The sequence below is a fragment of the Crocodylus porosus genome, unplaced genomic scaffold (assembly GCF_001723895.1).
Source record: "Crocodylus porosus isolate Cpor-Errol unplaced genomic scaffold, CroPor_comp1, whole genome shotgun sequence".
Lineage (NCBI taxonomy): Eukaryota > Metazoa > Chordata > Crocodylia > Crocodylidae > Crocodylus > Crocodylus porosus.
Window position 1 is genome coordinate 14,353,401 of NW_017728886.1, and position 24,020 is coordinate 14,377,420.

The 24,020-nt window shown below is 43.1% G+C and overlaps 1 protein-coding gene across 1 annotated transcript in view; it reads left to right on the plus strand.

Annotated features, from left to right (window-relative positions):
- The window catches only part of RBM33 (RNA binding motif protein 33), a gene marked incomplete at its 5' end in the record, with an annotated part of 168,933 nt that overhangs the window by 13,023 nt on the left and 131,890 nt on the right, over positions 1–24,020 (plus strand). The window contains 5 exons of the mRNA XM_019556931.1: positions 3,496–3,574; positions 13,693–13,741; positions 16,371–16,447; positions 18,458–18,770; positions 19,926–20,048. Coding sequence (XP_019412476.1) covers positions 3,496–3,574; positions 13,693–13,741; positions 16,371–16,447; positions 18,458–18,770; positions 19,926–20,048 — 641 coding nt within the window. The remainder of the gene's footprint in view (positions 1–3,495; positions 3,575–13,692; positions 13,742–16,370; positions 16,448–18,457; positions 18,771–19,925; positions 20,049–24,020) is intronic.

Consider the following 24,020-nt stretch of genomic DNA (forward strand, 5'->3'; position numbering starts at 1 on the left):
AACCGGCACCATACCTACAGGTTAGGGAACTCCCCTCTTGTCAGCACGGAGGCGGAAAGGGATCTGTGGATCATCATTGACTCCAAGATGAACATGGAGAGGCAGTTAGGAAGGCCAACCACACCTTGTCATGCATCCACAGATGCATCTCAGGCAGGTCCAAAGAGGTGATCCTCCCCCTCTATGCAGCATTGGTCAGGCCGCAGCTGGAGTACTGTGTCCCATTCTGGGCGCCGCACTTCAAGAGGGATGTGGACGGCATGGAGAGGGTCCAGGGGAAGGGCCACTCATACGATCAGGGGACAACAGGGCAGGCCCTATGAGGAGAGGCTATGGGATCTGAACTTGTTCAGCCTCCAAAAGAGAAGGCTGAGGGGGGTTCTTGTGGCCTGTTATAAACTAGTCAGGGGGGATCAGCAGGCATTGGGGGAGTCACTGTTCCCCTGAGCACTGCCAGGAGTGACCAGGAATAACAGTCATAAGCTGGCAGAGGGTAGGTTTGGGTTCAGATATCAGGAGGCGCTACTTTACAGTCAGGGCGGCTAGGGTCTGGAACCAGCTTCCAAGAGAAGTGATGCAGGCTTCTGCCCTGGGGGTGTTTAAGAGGAGGTTAGATGCACATCTTGCTGGGGTCGTTTGACCCCAGTGCTCTTTTCTGCTATGGCAGGGGGTCGGACTAGATGATCTGCTCAGGTCCCTTCCGACCCTAGAAACTATGAAACTATAATGGGTATTACCATATATCTTAGTCAGATGGGCTCCACTGGCCTGCCCTTGTGGTAGGTTACTATCAGCATATGAAATGTAACGTGTTTTTGGCACCATGGGGAGGCTGTGAGGGCTCGCTTTGGTGCTGTTGGTGCCACCTGCAGTACCACCAGGCCCAGTACCAGTTCCCTATGGAGGGAATACCCACTGTTGGTTTTTTGTTTTCTTTTTTTAAGTGGCAAAACAAAACAAAAAAGCTTTGTATCTGCATTTGCTCCACATGGGCCATGTGCTTTATAGTTGTGCTCAGTGTTGGCTGCATTTAATCAGCTTCATAGTTGGCTTCCATTACTGAGCCAGTGATGCTCTTGGCAGCAGTTTAATGATAGATGGTGTATTGAGGTTTCCTTGTATGCGAATGCAAGATGAGGAGCTTTTTTCTCTATGCTGATTGCAGGGGAGGGGGCCTTGTCTTATATTCAAGTAAATGCAGTAGTTGCACTGACATGTACACACTTTTGCTAGTATAACTTGTTTGGAGAAACGATATAAGCCATATCAACAGAGCACATTTGCTGGTATGAGCTTTGTATGCAGTAAGAGGGGATTTGCAGATACCCAGTCACATGTTTTCAAACATGGATCTGGTTAAAATAAAGTATCAGTGGCTCTGTGCCAGATAAAAATATGTAGAATTGGTTAAACCATGAAGAGCTGGGGTAACTACACACAAGTTGCATGACGTTTATTGGTGTACCCCCTCAGCTGGATCCAGTTGAACCAGTATTGCTTAATATCCCTCTTCCTGTGGACATACTATAGTGAAATAAGCACCTTTTATCACTCCTTTTGAGTTTTCCATAAATTCTACTAATAAAATTTTCACTTAAATTTTACAGACTTAAGGTAAAATATGCTTTTGCCATTTTGCAAAGAAAATATTTTTTCAGGAGGACGTCGGTTTGAGCTAGAGAAACTGAAAATTTCAAAGAATTGTAGGGGGAAATTGAACATGTGGTGGTTTTTTTGTTTTATTTTTTTCTAGCTCACTTCAAACAAAACATTAATTTGACAATGGCCCTAATCCTACCTATGGCTACACTTAGACAAATTAAGTGCAGTCAATGGTCAGGGAAATGACAGCAGAAAATGTTTGTATTGCCTGGTTTTGTACTACAGGCAGCCCCTGCTTAATGCGGTTTCAATTAGTGCTGTTTTGCTATAGCTCTTATTTAAAAATGATAACTGGTTTCACTGAGCGCTCTGCTAGGTTCGCAGTAGTGCTCAGTGAAATCGGCAAGTTTCCATGGGAAGGTGGGGAGAAGCAGTGGTGGTGGCAGCAGCAGCAAGTGGGGGGTGGGTGTGAGCATGGGGCGTGGTGGGGAGAAGCTAGGCATGCCTGCTGAATACACACTGGTGGGGCGGTGGAGTATCCCATGGGAGGGAGGGAGGTTTTGCAGCTGGCTGGGAGCGCGGGGTGGGGTTTACAGTTGGCCAGGCACCTAGCAGGGATGCTGCAAACCCCCTTGCTCCGAGCTGGCTGCAAACATCCAGCCTGCTCCTGTGAAATGCTCTGCCACCTGAGTTTACCAGCTGAAGCGGTGGTGAGGAGTGCAGGGCCAGTGGGGGCCTGTGCCCAGGGTGGAGCAGCAGGAGTGCAGGGCCAGGGCCTGCAGGGGTCCATGCCCAGAGTGAGGCAGCAGGAGTGTGATCAGGCTGGCACATGGAGCTGGTGGGTAGAGGTGGTGGTGGTGAGTGGGGGGGACAGGTATTGGCACAGGGCCTGTGTTGGTGCCTGGGGCCAGGGCTCAGGGCTGGTGGGGGCCCAGGGTGAAACAGCAGGAATGCAGCTTTGGGCTGGCATGTGGGGCTGGAATGGCCAGCAGGCTAATGGGGAGAGGTGGTGGTGGCAAGAAGCCCCAGTAACCAATTACCTATATATACATTCATTACTATGGGCAAGTGGGTTTTGCTTAGTGCCATTTTGCTGAGTGCTCAGTTTTTCTGGAACCAATTAAGAGCACTAAGTGGAGGTTGCCTGCATGCAAGTCTGAAAGGAACGGATTGTTCTGATATGAGGAGTACAGACTATCTTTACTTCTCTGCCAAGTCTAACAATTTGTGTTTGAACCTTTGTTTGACTGCATAGAAGCCATTAAAATGACCACATTTTTGTCTAGCCTGTTTGTGGCTGTACATGTTAGTCCAGTAGGGTGGAGGTGAATGACTGTTTTCTCTTCAGAGATGGCTCCTCTGAAGGGCACCATGAAGAGAACAAATGGGTGCAGCATGTTTCTCTGTCTTGTAGATAAATGGAAGACTGATTTTAGAGCTGCCACATTATCCCCACTTACAGAATAGAACTTAAAATGCTCCTTAGTAGATCACCCCAAGCTTTTTTAATTGGTGAGAAGTGAAGGGTGAGCATGTTCTTAGGTTGGTTTCCCAAAATGGAGTGTCATCCTACAGTTAGGAACTGTTTGTAAACCTCTTTGCAACAGTAGGCCCACATACTCTTGCTTACCTTCAGTTTCTCCAACAGTGCATTCCTACATTAGGAATCTTGTGCATCTTAAAGCATTCTTTGTTAATTAAAAAAATATTAAGGCACATTGTTATTTAGCTAATAATTTAACATGAATTGTTCTGAAGGAATTACTGTAAAACCAAAAGAAAGTAGGATCAATCCCTGAACAGAAACCATTGCATCAGAATTGGGAAACTGCTTCATGTGCTCCCTTAATATGTGAGTAAGAATTTGTTTAAGTTTAGTCTTTTTCTTTACAGATGATGACTTTGATCAGTTTGATAAGCCTGGTGCAGAAAGGTCTTGGAGGAGAAGAACTGGAGACGATGACTGGGACAGGTAATTACAAAATTTTGGCATTCAGATACTATATTGAAATGTATTAGCTTGGCTTCTTGGGCTGGCAGTTTTTCTAATTCTTAAGATTGCAGTTTCGGATACTGATTTAAGTTGTTGGCCACTACATGCATGTCAGCAGATGCCAAATTGTAACCGGTATATACCTGCTATGTGTTGCCCCTAGAATTCTTTTTGCCAGAGACCCCCAAGAATTGACATGGCCCTTCATTTGATTTGGTATCAAGTGAACTTCAGTAGTAATATCTAGGCTTTATTACAGGTTTCCTCCTCATCTGAGAAACCACTTGCCAGGTTGTATTGCGTTACAGCAGTGACCTTTGGTGGTACCGGCCTCATATCTTCTGCTGGGAGTGTGGGATGTTAGTTTCTGGTTCCTCGTTGTTTGAACAAGAATTCCAAGGTTGCTTCTGTCTTCCCAGGGTGGCAACACAAAACACACGTGTTCCTTTTTGTCTATCACTTCTGTAACTTTTCTCATCCCAAATTGTCCAGTCCCCTGTGTCTGCCAATCATTCCTTGTATGGTGCACCAGTCCCCTGGCACTGTGCCAGCCACATTTCTTATAGGGAACCTGTTGTGCCTTGCGTGCCTAGTGCCTGATCGCAGCGCACACATCTCCCACAGAAGGTGCTCTGTTCAATTGTATTGCTTAGTTTTGGAAAGGCCTGGACTATGGCTAAAAGCCTTAGCATGACACAGTATGACTACTACACTGTGAAGAACATATAGTGTAGTGGCATGAACAGATGTCATGCAGCTTTCTGACTGCAGTTTAGCTTTCTTTATGTAATGCCTTATTTTCAATAGTGGCTGTAAACAGTTAACTTCCTTTTTTTAGCACTTGCCAGCTTTGTGTAGATGTGCGTGTGTATTTAAATTTAGCCTTTAAATTTGTGTGGTTTTTTTTTTAATGTTTTGATCATGTTTGTTTTGTGGAAAGAATGTTTTTTTTTTATATGTAATTCAGTTTTCTGTTTACAAATGGCAATATTATTTTCAAGAGTTAGAAGAGTTGACACACAAATCAAGAGGCAGAGGCCTGCTGCTTGCTGTAAATTCTGCACCCCAACTACAGTTGTCAAGCTACTTGGCAAAAAATGCTTATGTTTTCTTCCTTGCTACTAGCATGGAGATTTGTTCAGACTTCAACTGTATTCTAATGGGGTTTTACTACACTACAAGTTCCAATTGATTTAATGCTTTTCGTTGATCGTTCACATTGATTATAGTTATTTAAAAAATTGTTATCTACTGAAAGCTTTTTTTCTTACTGTGTTAACTTAAGAAGTATATCACCTACTAGTTGTAGTACTTGTGTTTCAAGGGGATTGATTGTATCCGTTTTGCCATGGCTCAGGAGAAGAAAGTGGAAGTTGTTAGTGCCCTGAGCAGGAAACTCAGGTTCTTAATTTTGCAGTCTTTGCTTCTAGTAAATAAAGAAAAGAGCTGATTTTGATTTTAATTTCAGTCCAGTTCCTTCTTCTGGGAATTAATAGGTGGCATTCCAAAGGATGACTAGCTTTCTTTTTATTCTACCCTCACAGCTGCCACTATCCTTGCAGCTTTAGGATTTAAGGTGGAGGAGGGGAAGAAGAGCACTTCCTCATGAACTTCTTATAGCCAAATTCTTCTTAGTGAAGCTTCTTTTAAAAAGTCAGGAGTCCAAAGCCAAAAAGTGCTCAGCTTTTTAGAAGGGCTAATATATATGGTAAAGAACCTCTTCATTGTGCTTCATCTTTTTGTTTTATTTATCATGTGAAACAGTAGCTTCTCAGTACTAAGGGGAAAATACAGCTATGGTAGCCTGTTTTATTAATGCAATTTATAAAATTTTCTGCTATAATTTTATTGCTGGATGATCATAACTTAAGGCAGTGAAAGAACTGGAATTACATAGTAGGGATGTAACAATTGTTTAAAAATTATCTGTTTAACCTCCTAGTTATATTGATTAAATGGTTAATCCATAACACAGCAGCTCTGACAGCTGCTGCTGGGAGCTGCTCCCAGGGCCCTCTGACTGGAGGAAGGAGGCTATGGCAAGCTCAGCCAGATAACACAGCCCACCTGAAGCTCCAGGCTGAGGGGAAGAGAGTACCTGTGAAAGAGCAGCTAATTGCTTAGTTGAGTCATTGGGCTGCCTGCTTATTTCCTCTTTAACCTCATAGGCCTATGGGTACTACTTCCCTTTGTCCCTCCCCATCCCCTCCTGCCTGCCTTGCTATTTCTGGGGTACTGCATTGCTTCCCTTCCAGATTGTGCTCCGCCTCATGCTAAACAGTAACCCGTAAGAAAACTGGTTATCACTGGGCTTATTGGTCAAATGATTAACTGTTTAACTTTTCACATCCCTAATATTTAGTACCAGGTATTCCATAGCAAAATGATTTATTACTTTTTATTAATAGGATGTAGCAATATACACTACATAGCAGAAGATTCATACTTCAGACCTTGCTATTTCATAATATGGGAGAGAGTGGTTGTCACAGTAACATGTAATAGGGTGTTTTTTTAAGAAAATGGTAAAAACAGCTTCTAAGAAATTAAACTTGCATCGTTGACTCAACCCCCATTCTACTGCTTTTTTTAATCCCTATTTGGCCAAATGTAAAGATATCATGCCTTTGAATTCTTTGATTGCTTTACCTTTTCGACATTGGCTTGTGATAACCAGAAGCTGGAGGGCCCCAGGAAGACATGCAGGGAGCATTCCAGAAGATTAATGGGATATGGTTCTTGGAATTTGTTTTCCTTTTAGATTTTTTTTTTTTTTTTACCACTGCCATTCTGAAACACTTTATTCTTCACTGCTGTTCCTGCTTAATGAGGCTTGCTCAGTTCATAAAGTTTGAGGGCAGAAGTCACCATTACACCATCTAATTCAACCTGTATATCACAGGCCATTGTATTTCATCTAGGTACCTTGTATGGAGCTCAGGAGCTTGTGTCTAAGAAAAACATGTCTGTCTGAGAGACATCTAGACTTGATTTGAAGACCTCAAAGGGTAGTGAATCCACCCCTACCTATGACAGTTTGTTTCCGTAGTTAACTGTCCCGTGTGTGGAACTTCTGTACTTTTTCATGGTTTGATTTTATTTTTTCTTTATTTTTCCCCTGACTGATTTGAGTTCCCAGTCATTAGTTCTTGATATGAAGTTCTCTATTAGATTAAAAACTCTGTCAGACCTTGGAAGTATTTTCTTCAATCTTCAAGTAAGTTCTGTGGTGCTCTCCATCACCTTCTACAATTTCTCCATTGGGCTAGTTTCAGTGGCTTTGCAGGCCATAGATTGCTGACTGTCTGTCTCGTTATTTGCTACTCTACTAATCTTTGTCATCCCCAACTTTTATGACCAGTGATTTTTGTTTGTTCAGATCATTGAAAATATTGAATAGCTTTGGCACTAGTAATGATTGGGATAGACCCCACTGTAAAACACCTTTATATGGTGATGATTGCATTGATGACTGCTTTTATAGATCTAGTTAACTCTTTAACATGAATTGTGGTGATATTGTCCATTGTTAATTTTAATTTTTCATCACAATGTCAAGCAGTAGTAAGTTAAGTACTTACAAAGGCCTGACAATATTATGTGTATGCAGTTGCTTTTATCAACCAAACTTAAATCTCATTGAAGTAAAATTATGTTGGATTAACAAGGCCTACTTTTTCATAAAATAGAAATTAGATGTTTTTGGTGTTAACGAATTAAAAAAACAGAAATATACTTATCAGTCTTTCTATTACTTTGCCTGGGATTGATGTCAGATTAACTGACCAATACTAATAGTTACGTGGGTTAATTCCAATATTAATTTGTTAAACATCTTCCTTCTCTGCATCATTACTACCAGTTTTACCATTTCCATTTTAGTAGTTGGCATACAACATGGATAGGATTTATTTTGTTCCTTAATAGTTAAAAGAAGAAATCTCCACTCTTTAGTGTTCTTATGCATGCTTACCAGATGAGATTTTTTTTTTTCCCCCCTTAATGCTCAGAGTTTTATTTATAAACTTTCCCTACTTCTAATTGTGTATTCATTTGCTCCATTTGATTTCATAGATTTCATAGACATTTGGGCTGGAAGGGACCCCAGAGGATCATTGAGTCCAGCCCCCTGCCCCAGGGGCAGGAAGTCAGCAGGGATCATAGGATCCCAGCAAGATAAGCATCCAAATGTGTCTTGAAGGCGTTCAAAGTGGGTGGTTGAACTGCCTCCGGCGGCAGTCTATTCCAAACCTTGGGGGCTTGGACAGTGAAGTTCTTTCTTATGTCCAGCCTGAATCGGTCACGGCAGAGTTTGTGACCATTCAATCTTGTTCCCCCAGATCCTGATGAGCACCCCTGATAAACTTATAGGTGGCCACCAGATCACCCCTTTTCCAGGCTGAAGAGTCCCATGGCTCTCAGCCTCTCATCATCCCAGGTGGAGAACCTTGCATTTTTTGATGTTGAACACCATCAGGTTCTCGTCCGCCCATTTCATGAGCCTGTCAAGATCTGCCTGGATCACCCTACTGTCCTCAGGTGTGGATGCTTTACCCCAGAGTTTGGTGTCATTGGCAGACTTGGCCAGCTGACTTCTGACACCAATGTCCACATCACTGAAGATGTTAAATAGTATAGGTCCTAGGACAGAGCCATCAGTGACCCCACTAGTGACTGTGCACCAAGACGATTGGCTCCCTTCAACCACCGCCCTCTGGGTCCTGCCATGGAGCCAATTCCCCAGCCAGTAGATTGTGGTGAGGTTGAGGTCACAGCTAGCCAGTTTAGCCAAGAGGTGATCATGGGATACCAGATTGAAGGCTTTTTTTGAAGTCAAGATGCATGATATCAATCTCTTCCCCCTTGTCCAGGTGATAAGTCACCTGGTCATAAAAGGAAGTAAGATTGGTCAAGCAAGACCTACCCGCAACAAACCTGTGCTGGGTATCCCTCAGGATATTGCCTTCAGCTAGTCTGTTAAGGATGACCTCTTTGATCTTTTCCAATACCTTCCCCAGGATAGAGGTCAGGCTGATAGCCTGTAGTTTGCCAGATCTACTTTCCTCCCTTTCTTGAAGATAGGCATGACATTGGCCCTCCTTCCAGTCTTTGGACACTTCACCAGAGCACCAAGAGCTCTCAAAGATCCATGCCAGGGGCTGAGCTATGATGCTTGCCAGCTCCCTGAGTACCTTGGGTGCAACCCATCAGGGCCAGCTGACTTGAAGGTATCCAGCCTGTCAATGTTCCGTCACGAGGTCAGCTTTGATGGAGGGCAAGGAATCTCCCTCACCTGGGCTGTCCCATGGGAGTTGTGAAAAACTGACTCAAAGTACCTATTTAGCAAGTTTGCTTTTTCCTGGGCATTGATTGTCAGTTGCCCCATTTGGTTTAGCAGGGGTCCAGTGTTGCCCTTGCTTTTCGTCCGGCTCCCTACATATCTAAAAAAGGACTTTTTATTGTCCTTGATATTTGTAGCTAGCTGGAGTTCCATCACAGCCTTGGCTTTCCTGGTTTGCTCTCTGCAGGTCCGGACCAGAGAAGAGTATTCCTCCTTGGTGGTCCTCACAGCAGTGGGAGTCTCCTTTTCCTCCCCCCCCCCCCCAAGCTGCAACTCCATCCCATTAGCATTTGTATACATTTGATCCATTTTTCCATTTGTCATTTGCCTTTCCCCCTCCCCCTTCATTTCATTTCATTCCATTCCATTCCATTCATTTCATTTCTGTTTTATTTCTGACTTGTAATTTAACTTGGCCACTTAACAGACATGGGTTTTTGGATCAGTCATCTTCTCTTTTGATTTATAGAACTGATTTTTTTTTTTGCCTTCTAAAACTCTTAAATAATTCCTTATGTTCTTTCTAAACTTTTCATCCCACTAAATTTTGATCATCAGTTTCTTCAGATTTTCACAATTCTCTTGAAGCATACATACATTAACGCGTGTGAATTACTGCGTTAACGTTGTCCTCCTCCTTATAAATGTAATTGAGTATTAATCACTGGTCATAGGTAGTGACCCATTTCCAGTCCAGTGATTTAATTCATTTTAATGAGATCTAAGAGTTCATTTGTGGTGAGAATAATTTTGAAAAATTATCTTTACTTTTAAGAAACATATGTTTTACTGCTGGATTCTTGAGTGCCCCATAATGTCATCCAAACCAAAGTTCCTCCAAAACAACAGTTTCTTTCTACATATGAGACGGGTGCTTAATGAGTAATTCATCCTTTTATTTGTTTCATAGTAGAGGTGCATACATCGGTCCATATCATATTGGCACTGATGAAAGGAAAAGTGACATAATCGGCTTCTTTTAGCTGATGTAACCGATAATATTGCTGATAAATGCTGCATGCATGTGTGCAGCTGCAGCATGCATGCAGCCAAGAGTGCAGCCTGGCAGCTTGGAGAGCAGTGTCCAGTGAGTAAGTCTGTGGGGGACGGAGGGGAAAGGGTGTGGGGGGCAGATGGGTGGGGCATGGGATGGAGTTGTAGCTTGTCTGGGGTGGAGGGGGGATTCCCACCACTGCAGAGCCCCAGGGGAGGCATGCCCCCCCCCTTGTGGCTCTGTCCCATGCCCCGCCCCAGCTGTGCAGCACCTACTCCAGCTCCACTCCCTTCCCTCACTGTGGGAGCCTCGATCTGCCTTTCTCACAACAGACTTACCAGCTGGACACTGCTTTCCAAGCTGCTGGGCTGCATATCAGCAAGTGGATTGGTATTGGCTGATATGGCTGGTTAATAAAAGGCCATCAGTGTTGGGCCAGAAAATCTTAGCTGTGCACCCTTGTTCTATAGCTGATAACAGGATGCCACTAGTACAGGAGTGGGCAATGATTTCGGGCAGAGGGCTGCTTACCCAGTTTTGGCAGGCTGTGGAGAGCTGCATGGGTAGCCCTGCCCCTTGACAGGTGCCTTGCCCCCTGGTCACCATCTTGGAACCAATGTCCCAATGTCTTGGGTCCAATGTCCCAGGGCTAGCACTGGTGGGACCCAGAGTGGAGCGCAGGCTGGCAGGGGTCTGTGGAGCCAGGCTGGGCTATACCAGCAGGGAGAAAGGGGAGCTGGCCTGGCTTCTTAGGGTCCCAGCCGGCAGGGGCTTTGTACCCCTGCCGCCCTGCTCTGGGCCCTGCCAGCGCTGGCCTTGGGGTACCAGTGTGGGCCCTTTGCTCCCACTGGCTCCCCGCCCACTCACACCCAGTGCCCCTAGCCCTGTGGTACAGGCAGGGGGCAGCGCACAGCCCTGACCCCCTGCTTGCCAGCAGGAAAGAAGCTGGTGCTGAACATGGGGGGAAAAGTGGCCCCTTGTTCACCCCATGCCCGGTGTCCCATGCTGCAGCTCCTCACAGCTGGCCTGGGGCTGCCTGTGCTTGCTCCGGACAGCCCCGTGCAGGCTGCGAGCAGTGGGTGCTGTCCATGGGACTGGGAAAGGGTTGCTTCCCCCCTGCCCTCCCCCTCACTCCTTTCCTGCCTGGGGTCCCCTCATGCCGCCGCCCCCCCCCACACACACACACACTTACCTGTGGTTCCAGCCCGGGGCAGCCACCTGCTCCCAGGCCAGAAGACCCAGTTGGGGCTGCCAGCTGGGGGGGCAGGGCTGGGCAGGCCCCACTGTTGTTGGAGCCTGCCAGGGTTCCCCTGGGTCCTGCTGCCCTTGGTTCCTGTCATTTTTGACAGGAACCAAGGGCAGAGAGAGATTAATTTTCTGCATTTTTTTTCTTTCTTTCTTTCTTTCTTTCTTTCTTTCTTTCTTTCTTTCTTTTTTTAGGGGCCCCACAGGCTGGATAGAATGGCCTCGTGGACTGCATTTGGCCCGTGGGCCATATTTTGCCCACTCCTGCACTACTACCTACTTGTGGGCTTATCTTTTTGATCTGTGAGCATTCAAGATACTCATTCTGAAATATCTATCACTAGAGCTATTGGCTTATCCATGGCTCCTCACTCCCCATTCTTCAATATATTTGTGCTTATGACTGACTACTGGGTGGGTGGGTGTGTTTTGTTTTTGTTCAGCATTTTTTTAAATTCTTGTCACTTGAATCAGTCCATGAGGTGTCAGTAATGTCTTTTGTCAGCTTTAGTTTCATCAGTGAGTAATTTGGGCATTTATTGTTTGTTATCCAGAATCCCAGCATTGGCTTCTAAGCAATTAAAAATTCCTCATGTTCTGTATCCTGTTGGTTCAGTTTGATTACTTTCCTTTACCTGCCAGGTACAAACTTTCCTTTCCCACTGGAATGTGTGTATACAAAATGTTCAGTCTTGCATCAGTCATCCAACCAGTGATTCATCTCTGTGCCTTGTGTCTGGGACTAGAATGGTTTTATGAAGGATACTTGAACTTTCATACTCTGCTTCCCTTCCAGGATCTTTGGAGATTTCTGTAATCTGTGTAGTTTCATATGAATCTATTAGTGGTTCCAACATACATCATCACTGGTGGAACCCTTCCAGACGGCTTCATTAAATCTATCCAAGCTTGCTTTTTTATTTATTTTTTTTATTCAGGGAGATCATATAAACCTGCTTCTCTTGGGTTCCTTACTAAAATCTCTGTTCACTCTTAAATACCTTAGGATAGCTGATACAACTGTTTTTGATATCTGTTTGTTTTGTGTCACAAGGATGTCCCTTGAACTGTCTCCTCTAGCTTTCTAATCTAGTTCTCTAGAGGTGGGTATCTTTATAGCAGATGTGAATTGCTGTCAACTATTCAGTGCTTCTTAGCCATCTTGAATGCCTCTAGTTCTTTTGGTCATGACCATGAATAACTCTTGGTCATGAGTTGTTAGTCCACTTCAGCATTCCTGCTCTGTATTGGGGTAGGATGAAGATTAAATCCTAGGTTACTGTGTCATTTTCGGCCCAATATTCTCAATTGATGCGGATTGAAGCCATATGAACAAAAATGTGGGAAACAGACTGAAAATATTAGAGTAGTCTTTGGCACCTTTAATTTTGCATGCACAGAGTTGTTTGAGAGAGTGTGATGGGATAGTAACTTTTCCCTACACTGTTCATTGGGATTATTGGTTATGCTTCTTGATTCCTCTGCTTTTATATAGAGGTATCTGCCTTGATAGTGGTTTGTTTGGCTCTTTCACTCTTACTTGGTCAAAGAGCAGGTGCCTTCTATTCTCACTCTTGTTGGTTGTTGATTCATCCATTTTATCTATAATTGTTTGTTAGTTTAAGGACATTTGTGGGATTAATTTGCTGTGTGTGTACAATCTCTTCTTATTATTGATCTGTTGATATTCTGGGAGGCTTTTTTAATGTTCTCGGGCTAGAAAATAAGGTTGGTGGAAAAAGAATCTCTTTTTCTTCCTAGGAGCAGCTCTTTGCTCCAAATTGAATGAGCTTCAGTTAAACTGAAATGCCTTGCCGTGTAGTTCTAGCCAACTCTCAAATCTAGTAATTGCAATCTAGATTTTCTGTTGGGTATTCAGGTAGGTTACTTGAACAATTGGCAAGGATTTATCCTTTCAGTTACTCATGTATTATCAACAGGAATTTACTTCTCTGGTCATTTTACATCTGCAGGTTTATATGCCCTGTTTAGGTGCCTAAGCTTACTTTGAGGGGTTGTATAATTCATGGGGGGGGATAGAACGTCAGTCTCTTGCTAGGTTCTGCTTCCTGTGTAAGGAAGTGTACACTCAACCCCATGGCATATTTTAAATCCAGTATGTAAATCCAGCAAATAATATCGGGGTTTAGAGGATACCAACACAGGCATTTCTAGAATGGTAACTTTAAATGTATCCTGTTGCTGTAATGTGGGAACTGTGTGCTGCCACTCCACAGTTCTCTCCGATCTGTCTTCCTGTATAGCTGGGAGAGAACATTAGTCAGGCATGTCATCAGAAAAACATGATCAGATCAAGGCATAGCACTTAGTTATGTGCAGGCATTACACTTTTACTGGGTGAGTTGCTGTTCCCTTGGTTGAAACTACAAGCATATAAGCATTTGCTCAGTTTTTCCCAGAGGAAACATTGCCTTGTCCAGGAGAAGGATCTTCTAGGCATTGACTTAAGTGTGATACATAACTACTTTTCACATTTTATATATCTTTATTTTCCAGTGAACTTGAAGATGATTTGCTTGGAGAGGATTTGCTCGCTGGTAAAAAGGTAAGACCTAGCTGCATTTAATGTTTGCTTTTAAAACTGGAAGGAGTTATTGGAGGAACTTGTATGCCCTGGGAGGGCACGGGGGTGGGGGTTAAGGGGGAGGCATGTACCCCCTGAATCTGTGTGGGGCAGGGCAGGGTGCAGATGGGGCTGCATTGGCCTCTTCTTGGCAGGGGCTGGGCTTGGAGTGGGTGCCAGCAGTGCTGGGAGGATGCTGTATCCACTTCAGACTGCTGCAGCCCCGCTTCCCAGTGTGTGGGTGGAGACAGGGCATTGAGCTGGGGCAGTGCTGGGCAGCTGGTGGAGGTGGCAAAATCCTCCCAGTGTCTCTGGCACCCGCTCGGAGTCCAGCCTCTGCTGAGAAGAGCCCTGTGTAGCCCTAGCTGCAGCCTGCCCCCGTGCAGATCCAGTGGGCACATGCCCCCATGAGGCACTCCCCTGCCATGCCTTGGCAATGTCTGCCCCTACCCTCTCCCTTACTGTGAGGAGGCATTGACCTGCTGCCCCCCCCCACACCCCTTTCCTCCCTCACTCCCCTTCCACCACACCAGACTTACCAGCTGGAAGCAACTGTATTGGAAATTGGATCAGTATTGGCCAATGTGCCTCCTTAAATATTGGCTATCGGTATTGGCCCCCAAAATCCCTGTCGGTGCATCTCTACGAGCTAGTGACTTGCATCTCTTCCCCAGGACATAACAGTTCATCTTCAACAGATTGGGAAGGTAGATAAGAAGATGGGTAGCCACAAGGGCTCCCAACCATCTCCTTTGTTTCTGTGCATGTCTCAGTTTTAAGATATCCCAGGGTCTTTGACTGCTAGTAGCTGTGATAGTATGATGGGGCATGGATCACTCTATACATGCCTTGTTATATTCCTCTTAAAGCAAATGCTACTTGTTACTCTTGAAATGGGATACTGGGTTATATGGAACTTCAGTTTGTCCCTGAATGGCAATTCTTATGTTCCTACAGAGTAGTAAAGTGTCCATTCTCTTTCTGTTTCCCACAATAGGTTATCCATAATATCAATTAATTGGGGAGCAAGTGGTACTGACAGGACTGATAAGAGGGGAGAACAAGGAATCCTCTCTTCTTTCCATAGACCTGTGATCCTTGATTAGATGCCTGTGCCCCAAACCAGATGGGTTTGCGGGAGGGGAATCGGAAAGGTGCGGGATGGCGGGGTACATGTTTCCTAGATTTGTGTGCAGGGTAAGTGTGGACTATCTGCTGCGAGGTGCTGTGCCTGCCTCTTCATAGTGGGGGCACTGGGCCAGGGCTGTACTTGGGGCAGGGTGAGCAGGTGGTGGCTTTGGGACAGAGGGTTGGGGGGGGCAAACATTGGGGTGGTCCGTAGCCTACCCCGTAGCCCCTGCTCCTAGTGCTACTGCTGCCTGCCCCACACTCATCCACCCAGAGTACAGCTCCAGCTCAGCCCCCCTGCCAAGAAGAGGCCAGCGCAGCCCCTGGCTGTGTGTCCACAGTAGGTAGCCTGCCCTCACCCCACGTACAGACCTGGGGGGCCCTTCCTCCATACCTCCCTTGGGGTTGTGCACAGCTGCAGGAACCACCCCCTGGATGAGCCACCCACGGCTCCCCACCCTGGCTGGGCAGTGCCTGTCCCTGCCCCATCCTCACTCCCTCCCTCTCAGTGGGGGTCTTGATCTGCTTTCCTCACACCCCTTCCCTCTTCCTGCCCCTTCCCCTTCATAGACTTACTGGCCTGGACGGTGTTGCCCAAACTGCTGGGTTGCATGTCTGCTCTTGGATCAGTATCGGCTGATATGGCTGGTTAATAATTGGCCATTGGTATTGGCCCAAAAAAATCTGTATCGGTGCACTCCTACTTGTATATTTAAGTCCTTTCTTTTCTCTCCTTTTTAGGAGTGGTGTATGCATGTGGGGGTGGGGAACGATTCAAGTAACTTATCCAGTTATGTAGTTGTTTTTTCTATATAGTAACTTTCTTTATTAAAGATGTGACAACTTGAAAAGAGGTCAGGAAAAGACGGGAACAAATTTATGCCTGAATATTTTTTCTCTTGTCTGAACTCTTCTTACTCTTATCCTACTTTCTGACCTCTGTATCCTTTTTCTAGTATTTGTCTCCTAAATTTCTGTTTCATTTAAAGTAACATGTTGTTCTCCTTTATCCTGCCTGTTTCTAGATCATTAATGAAGTTGTTAAATAAAGTAGGTCCTAATACCAACCATTTCAATACCCCCAGGCACCTGCAAACAACACCCCCCCATCATTATTTTGCTTGATCATTACCTTTTAGTTTATTGTCCTTCAGCCAATTTTCTCTCCCTGTGGCAATGTTGAAATCTAAGCCAATTTTGAATGTATTTTACAAGTTTTCATGAGAGACTATCAAATGCTTCACTGAAATTCAGATACATTTTCCACAGCATTCCTTTCATCATCTGATTTAAATAACGTTTTTAAAAAAGAAATCAAATTTGTCTGGTCAGTTTTTTTTTATTCATTATGAAAGCATGTTGCTTATTGTTTTGTAGTTTTTGTGAGAGATTATTACCATGTACTTTTTTTGTATGTTGTAAAAAATCTTATATTTTATAACAAGAACCAGATGTTCACAACTCATCTCTTACGTTAACCTAGAATCAGTCCGATTTGTCAGATGAAGAGCTGAATGATGATCTTCTACAGAGTGACAATGAAGAGGAACAACATTTCAGGTATCCGTTTCTTGGTTTCTAAATTTTATGGATTAAATTTAATTTGAATAATTTCCTGCTGAATGACATGGGTAAACTTTTACAATTGGCGCATTAGAGCTACTGAACTAGAGTTCAAAATAGAACTACTTTATCATCATCCCTCGGTCGCAGAAATTTGTATTGTCAAAAATGGTTTGACTGCATAATCCATTTTAAAATGGCTTCCTTCTAATCTAGGTGCAACATTTACAACATTTTTATAAATGCATTGTATTTTTATACAATTTTCTATTGTATTTTTTTGTGAAATCTATTTTGATTTTATTCTTACTGTATCAGTGGTTTAAAAAATGAGCTCTGTAAAATTGTCAGTGCCTCGTATTGTTTATGCTTTATTCTCTGGCCATCATTGAATAATGAGTGTTAGTGTGTTTCAAATAAACTGTTAAAACTGTCAGTTAATGTCATTTAAATAATGTTTATGAATATCTACAAGCTTTGATTCTCCATTCCTTCCATGCCATAGATACAAGCCATTCTTCTGCAGGGCCTTTGGAATACCCCACTTAACTTTTCAAATTGCATCTTATGTCTTTGGAGCCTTTGGCAGTGGTCCCAAAGCTTGCGAGATTTGAACTGGGGGCAGGGGTGTAGTTTAAAATGAACCCTTGAAATTTGCTACAAAAAGTAAAGAGTTGAATAGGCCAAGGCACTCTCACCCAAGCTCATTAAAGCTGTGCCATCCATGTTAGTGCTCTGTGCTAGTATGCATCTAGGCAGAGAGAACTTGTGGCATTTCCATTGAAAATATTGGCAGCTTTAGCTTTAATGTCTGCCCTTTACACACTGAGGTGGGAGTGGTGTGGGATGCTGTTCCATACCGCCTCCATATTACTCTTTATGCATTGTTAGGAGTTCTTCCCTGCTCTAAGCATTTTGTAGAGTACTTCCCTACTGTAAGCTGTTTTCGCCCAACCTTTTCTTTCCACCCACTTGTTTTTTTTATAATTTTATGTTTTTTGAACTACTTTTTTCCCCACCAGTGGTAGTATTTAAGCTTGTTTGTGAAATGAGTGCTTGTCTTTTTCTTTTTTTCATCCCACTCACACTAGTGCACCATGGAAATCTGTCTATATTTTTGGCTTCCAAATTGTGTTTTTATAAAATAAAAAAAAAAAAAGTCGTCTCCTTTTTAAAACCATTTTTGGAGTTGTAGTGTGGCATGGGGAGAGGTTTAAAACTGCCTCTCCCCAAAACCCAACTTTTTCAAACCAGTACCAACACATTGTAAATATATACACTTCCAAATATTTTGGGCTTCTCTTGATTTTGTAATTTGTCACTGTCTTGAGATTTGCTTTTGTAGTTGGTTGTGATAGCATGTGTTGTAAAGCAACGATCCAATCTTAAATTCTAGTCTTTCTTTTAAGTCATTTTCAAATGAATTATTTTTTAAAGGTCCAAATGTACTCTGTTACTAAGTAATTGTCTTAAGCCTTTATGAGTTGACTTTTTAAAACAGTTCCTGTCTACATGAATTGCACTTCATTTTCAATGGAAAATCAAGGCTACCACAAATACAAAATTGAAATCACAGTAATTGTATGCTGTCAATATTAATGTACTAATAAAAAGGATTTGTAGCTTAGTTTGAGATATTAGAAAGCAGATGCAGTTGTAGTCATTTTGTATATTTTTGTTAGTCTGCGAATTAAATTGAATCCAGTCTGCTTGGTTTACTGTGTAGGACTTTTGCCAAACTGACCTGTTAGACCATCTGGTTGGTTTGATTCCCCATGTCAAATAGCCTGCAGCTGGTGATAAGCTGGGGTATGGTCTGCATTATGAATTTTATGGCATGCAGTCAATTGGTGTGCAAGCTATTTTTTCTTTACTAATCTAGACAACATGCTTTTTTGGCTTCACTGAACTAATGCTCACAAACAGAGGTAACTGATACACTTGACTTCTAGTTTGAACCGTTTTTTTTTTTTTCTCCCCCTCCTCTTCCTTCCATCACCACTGTAGTTCTCAAGGTGTCACAATTAGTCTTAATGCTACGACTGGCTTGATTACATCATATGGATTATCTGAGACCACCAATGATCAGTCTATACAACATGAGTCAGAGTATGACCAAGGGGAGGATGAAACAGATTATGACAAATCAGAAGATCGTGAGATGTACGCTCAGGAGTATGCAGAGGAAGGACAGTATGAAGGCAATGAAGCTGAGCTTACAGAAGACCAAATAGAGTATGTGGAAGAGCAGGGAGAGGAAGAAATTTACAATGATGAAGTACTAGACATTGAAATCAATGAACCTCTAGATGAATTTCAAGTGAGTTTCTTTCTATTGTATGTCCAAAGATAACATTGCTTCATGTGCATAGGTTTTTAGACTGATTTGAAATCTGTTTACCTCCCTAGGGAGGTGGGGAAATTAGACCTATTATCACTGTCTGCCAGTTTCTTTATCTAGGCTGTGACAAAGTTTGTGTTGACAGCTTGTTTGGCGGTAGGTAACGCTCCTTTGTCATGCTGGAAGGCAGTTGAGAATCATGACCTTGAGGATTGTATCCTTAAGGAAGAAAACAGCTTTGTGTGGTGGAGATACACTGCCAATTGTTAGAAGTACTTAATGCAAAAGCTTTTATCCAGGCTTTAGACAAGATCTGATAAAGTCCTTCGAAGGTGAAAAGATTATTGACCTGCTAAAGACATCTTTAAGGTGCTAATATTCCAAAGTGATTGATGTCCTGCTCATTCATCCTTTTTTGTAACTGAGAACTGTCTAACCCTGAATAAAGAGATTGGAGGTTAGTTCAGGAAATGTCACATGCATAATTTGATATCATTTAAGCAGTCTATTAAAGGACATATATTAGCTTTAATTGCTAACAATTGTATGATCACAATTTAAGCTGCATGCACTTAATACATTTTAAAATATTAATATTTTTGTTCAGAAAAGATTTTTCGCTTTATTTATGTTTGTACAGCATATAGTACAATATGATCTTGTTTAGAGCTACTAAATGAGATTCAAATGCAAATCAAAAATCGCTGTAGAAAATTGGCATACTATCTTAAACCCTTTTTAAATAGCAAAAAAGAAAACTAGGAATAGATGCTAATGTGTGAAGTGCTTTCTGTGCTCATAGCAGCATAGACAAGCAATTAGTTCAGAGCCCCCTCCAAAGAATTTGCAATCTAATAGCCTGTCAAACTAATGGGACGTCACTGGCAGCTAGATCTCACTATGTTAGTTCCCTGCATTGCCATACAGTGTTTTACAGGTACTTTAATATTTTTTCCAGTAACATTGCAACTGTTAGAGCTGTTTAAAGATGCTTTCATTATATCCTGGCTTAAGCTTGATTTGACTGATAAAAACACTTTTTCTTGAACTGATGATGTAAGGACAATAATATAATCAGGTACCTTGCCTAACTGTATATGTTCGAATTTTTTATCCTGTATCTTTCTTTTGTAGGATGAAGAGTATATGCAGTCATATAATGAACAGCAAGGAATGGAAGACCAAGAAGACTATGTAGCCGAAGAGGAACTGGAAGAAGTTCCTGACTCTCAAACACCTGGAAATGAATCTGAAGAGGTATGTTGTTCTCCAGTTAAGATTTGTGGAAGTTCACAAGTTCTGCAGCCAGCAGCTATTGTAGTTCTGAACTTGTCCAAGCTGCTTGCTAAGGACTAATGCCAATACTTGTGTGTGAACAATTTGTCCCTGATGTTATCCCTTCAAAATGGTTGTTGTGATGCAGAAATGTTTGAGAGTACTTTGTCACTTAACTGTGTTCATTTTCTTCTAACGGTGGTACAGAGTAAGTATTTTTCTTTTTTGCTGAAAAACTGTGAGGTAGTAGGAAAGTGTAAATGTCCGTATTTCCTTTAGTGTTAAAGGAACTGTTTGCCATCTTCTAGAAGTTTTAGGTGGAAGAATAATGTGATGTCTGGGTTGTCTTGCACAAATCTGTAAAAACTGCTTTTCTGAGGAAACTAATATATTGGAGTAAAGAATGTATGGGTACAGTTTTCAAAATGATGCAAATCCCCTTTTTTAGGAGAGCATAAGCACTAAGCCTCTACATCTCAATGAAAGTTACAAAGACGTGCTCAGGTGTCAGGTTTGTTTTGTAGTAACTTACTCATCATCAGGGATCCGGGTTTCCCATTTGTCATGGGGGGGAAAAACATGGGTTTTCCACTTCTGCAAAGAGCTCTCCGCAGGCTGGCAGAGTTCCAGCCTGCCAAGGGTTGGGGGAGTAGAAGGAGGGTGGTTAGGCAGGGGGTGCCATGTGCATGCTCACACATGTACATGGCCTCCTGGCAGCCAGGAGAGCAGCTCCTAAAGGTAAATCTGGTAGGGGGTGGCAGAGATTGAGGCCCCATAGGGAGGGAGGGAGTTGGGTGGGGCTGGAGTTGGGGCTGTGGCTGCTACCCAGCTGGGGTGGTATGTGGGGTTTGGGGCCTGGGGCTGGAGTGCATGGCATTAGAGCCCTTGCAGGGAGTGCAATGGGGCTTGTCTGGGGGTTGGGGGGAGCAGTGAACTGGCTCCCTGCTGCTGTGCGCACTCCTGGGGTGGGGGAGACATGCCCCCCAGATTTGTGTGTGTGGTGGGGTGGGAGGGGCAGGCTGGGTTCTACTCTGCCACAGCAGCCATCACCTCCTGGAGCTGGCAGCCAGGGCTCAGGCGCTGCTGCAGGGGAGAGGGGGCTATGGACCTGGGTCTCCGGCCCTGTAACCTTAACAGTTGGAGAGGCCCCCTCTGGCAGGTCTGGGAGGATGGGGGGCTGTGGGTGGGAAGTAAGAGGCACCAGCAGGGCCAGGGGGCCTCGGTGTGAAGTGAGGGGCCTGGACCTGCTCCTGGTGAATGAGCAGGACAGGGGGTGCTCTGATTTTTCATGACTTAAAAAAAAAAAAAAACCAAAACAAACCCACAATCAAATACCAAAATCTATAGGTATTTAGAATTGTTTTGGTTATAGTGATTTTGAGACACTGGTAGACTTCCAAATTTATATACATGGATTTTGAGGTTTTTAATTAGAGAATTTGCTATTTTTAAAATTTTTAATCTGAGGATTTGCGATTTTTTTAAAGCAGAAAATCAGAATCCCAGTCGTTAGAATAAAAGGAGAAGCAAAGCAAGCGAGATGCCTAGTACTTTGTTACTAGTTCCCCTAACACAAAGTTAGAGGTTTACTGCCAGAAACAAGCATTTGCTCACATGTAACAGCACTGAAGGGTCTAACAGAATATGCTTTAAAGTTTGATGTTCACCTATTTAGATCATTTAGCCACTGGCAAACTTAGAGTTTTTTGAGCCTCTTGGGAGTTATTTTTTCTGTAACATATTTTGTTCTTAGACCTGTTGTTTGTGGCTTTGCTAGTTGTATCAAATACATCAGAATAGAACAAATGGGTTTTGCCAGATTAATAGTCACATAGGATGGGAAGGTCTTTTCTGGGGCAGAGTCAAGTCTTCTATTATGACAAGCATCATGAGACACCAGTCTGATTCCTAAACATATCAAGCTCTGTCTTGAAAAGTAGTTGGCTTTTGCTCCCCTACCTTTGTGGCAGATCCAGTATTTAACAGGACCTACAACATGTCTTTCAGTTCTGTTTTTATAGGGATATTTAATCTTTTATTAGCTGTAAATTTACATGCCTTTCAGTAGTTAAAGGAACTCTAATGCTGTTGACCAGCCACAGCCAAATGCTGTGCGTAGCTGTCTTTTCAGCAACTAGTAGCATTAGTTTAATTGGTTAATTTTACATATAATTACTGCTTCTACAATTACCATTTAAAAATAACAGGACTATGCAAAGCTTTGGTCGCTGATGTAGTTTGGAGGAGATTGGGCCCAATTCAGTGGCTGAATCTCCGAATCCGACTAGAATCAGGAGGCCCATTAATCTCTCCAAATGTAATCGGAAGCCTCTGATTTCAATTCGGAGAGATTTGATGATTTGGAAATAGATGCAGCTTATATATATATTTTTTCTACATACCTCAAAGTACCAGGTGGCTTGTGAATGCTGAGATGGTGGGGCGGATGGGGTGCAGGTGGTCCCCGCTACGCTCAGCAGCAGCCCTGGAAATGGACCAGAGGCACTTCCAGGCCACTTCCAGGTCTGCCATGGAGCACATGGGGGACTTCCCCCTTCCCCCCACCCCCACCCAGCTGGTGCCTCCTGAGTCTAGGGGAGCACTTGAGGTCCCTCCATGGCCAATTGCCAAGCTGGGAGGTGTGCCCAGGGGGTTCCCCCATGCTCCTGTGGGATGTTCCATCCACCCTACCATCTCAGTGTTCACAAGCTGCACCTGGTACCTCAAGGTATATAGAAAAAAACATATAAAGCTGTGTCTGTCGCTGATTCTCTGAATCAGAATCTAATCTTCAGATTTGGGTTCAGCCTCATTGAATTGGGGCAGTGATCCGAATTAGTGAATTGAACCACTGTCCGCCAAATTGGGCTGAATCCGAATCGAAATTGAATATGTCCTGCTTAGCACAACCGGAAAAAAAATTACATGGAGTACAATACAAAGCAGTAAAAATTTTGTAACCAAAACTGAAAATGTATTGGCTAAATGTGTCCTTTTTGGGACAGCTGGGGACATCAGTTTCCAGGTGTAAGACTTATAACATTTGGTTTAGAATTGTGCCCTTCAACCTTCTCAACTTTTGCATTTTGCAGCTTTCTTGCTGTTGAACAAGGAGGAGGGCAGAACAAAAATAACTGTCCGTGCTCTGATGAAATATAACTTTTCTATTTAGTAGTGACAGTACATTGGGGGTGAGATTGTGACACTAGCAGATTACACGTTATATGTAAGATGAATTTATTTTAGCAGTTGTTGCAAAATTTAACAGAAGAGAAAATGAGACTGTTTGAGACTTGTAGTCTCAGTAGTTCTTATTGAGAATCTGTTGGACACCTGATGAAAAATAGGAGGCTAAGTGAGATCAAATCAACCACCATGGGTACATAGTATAAGAAACCTTGTAGGAGTTGGTTTGCTGTTAGGCATAATATGTCCTAGACTACTTCCCAAGAACAGCAGAACATTTAACCAGTTCAAATCTAGTGGGAAAATGAGACAGCATATTGTGAAGTTAGAAAAGACATAATTAGTGAGCTTACATATGTGCACCTTTTTATCAACTTATTCCATCAATTCAAGTCTTTGGGGATTCTTTTTAATAATTGATTTAAACAGATGTTGCTGTCTGTTTTGGACCAAAAAATTGACCTACCTTAAAATTCACTAGAAATGTTCCCTGTAGCCTACATTTTAAGAAATATGTCAGGGTGCCTCTAATTTATTGAGGACTTCCTGCCTGCAGTGTTTAAGCATTAGCAATTTCCTAATGAATTCTGTTCCTTTTATACAGCGAGAAAATAGCAAATGTGTGGTGTCTTATTATGTGGGCATGATCTTAGAGGTGTTTATGGTCTTGGTGTTGACACAATCAAGTGTTCCCTGTTGATTATCAACTTGAAAATGTGGTATGACCAAACATGTGTAGCAGAGATTTCTCTTCCCTCCCTCCCCTTT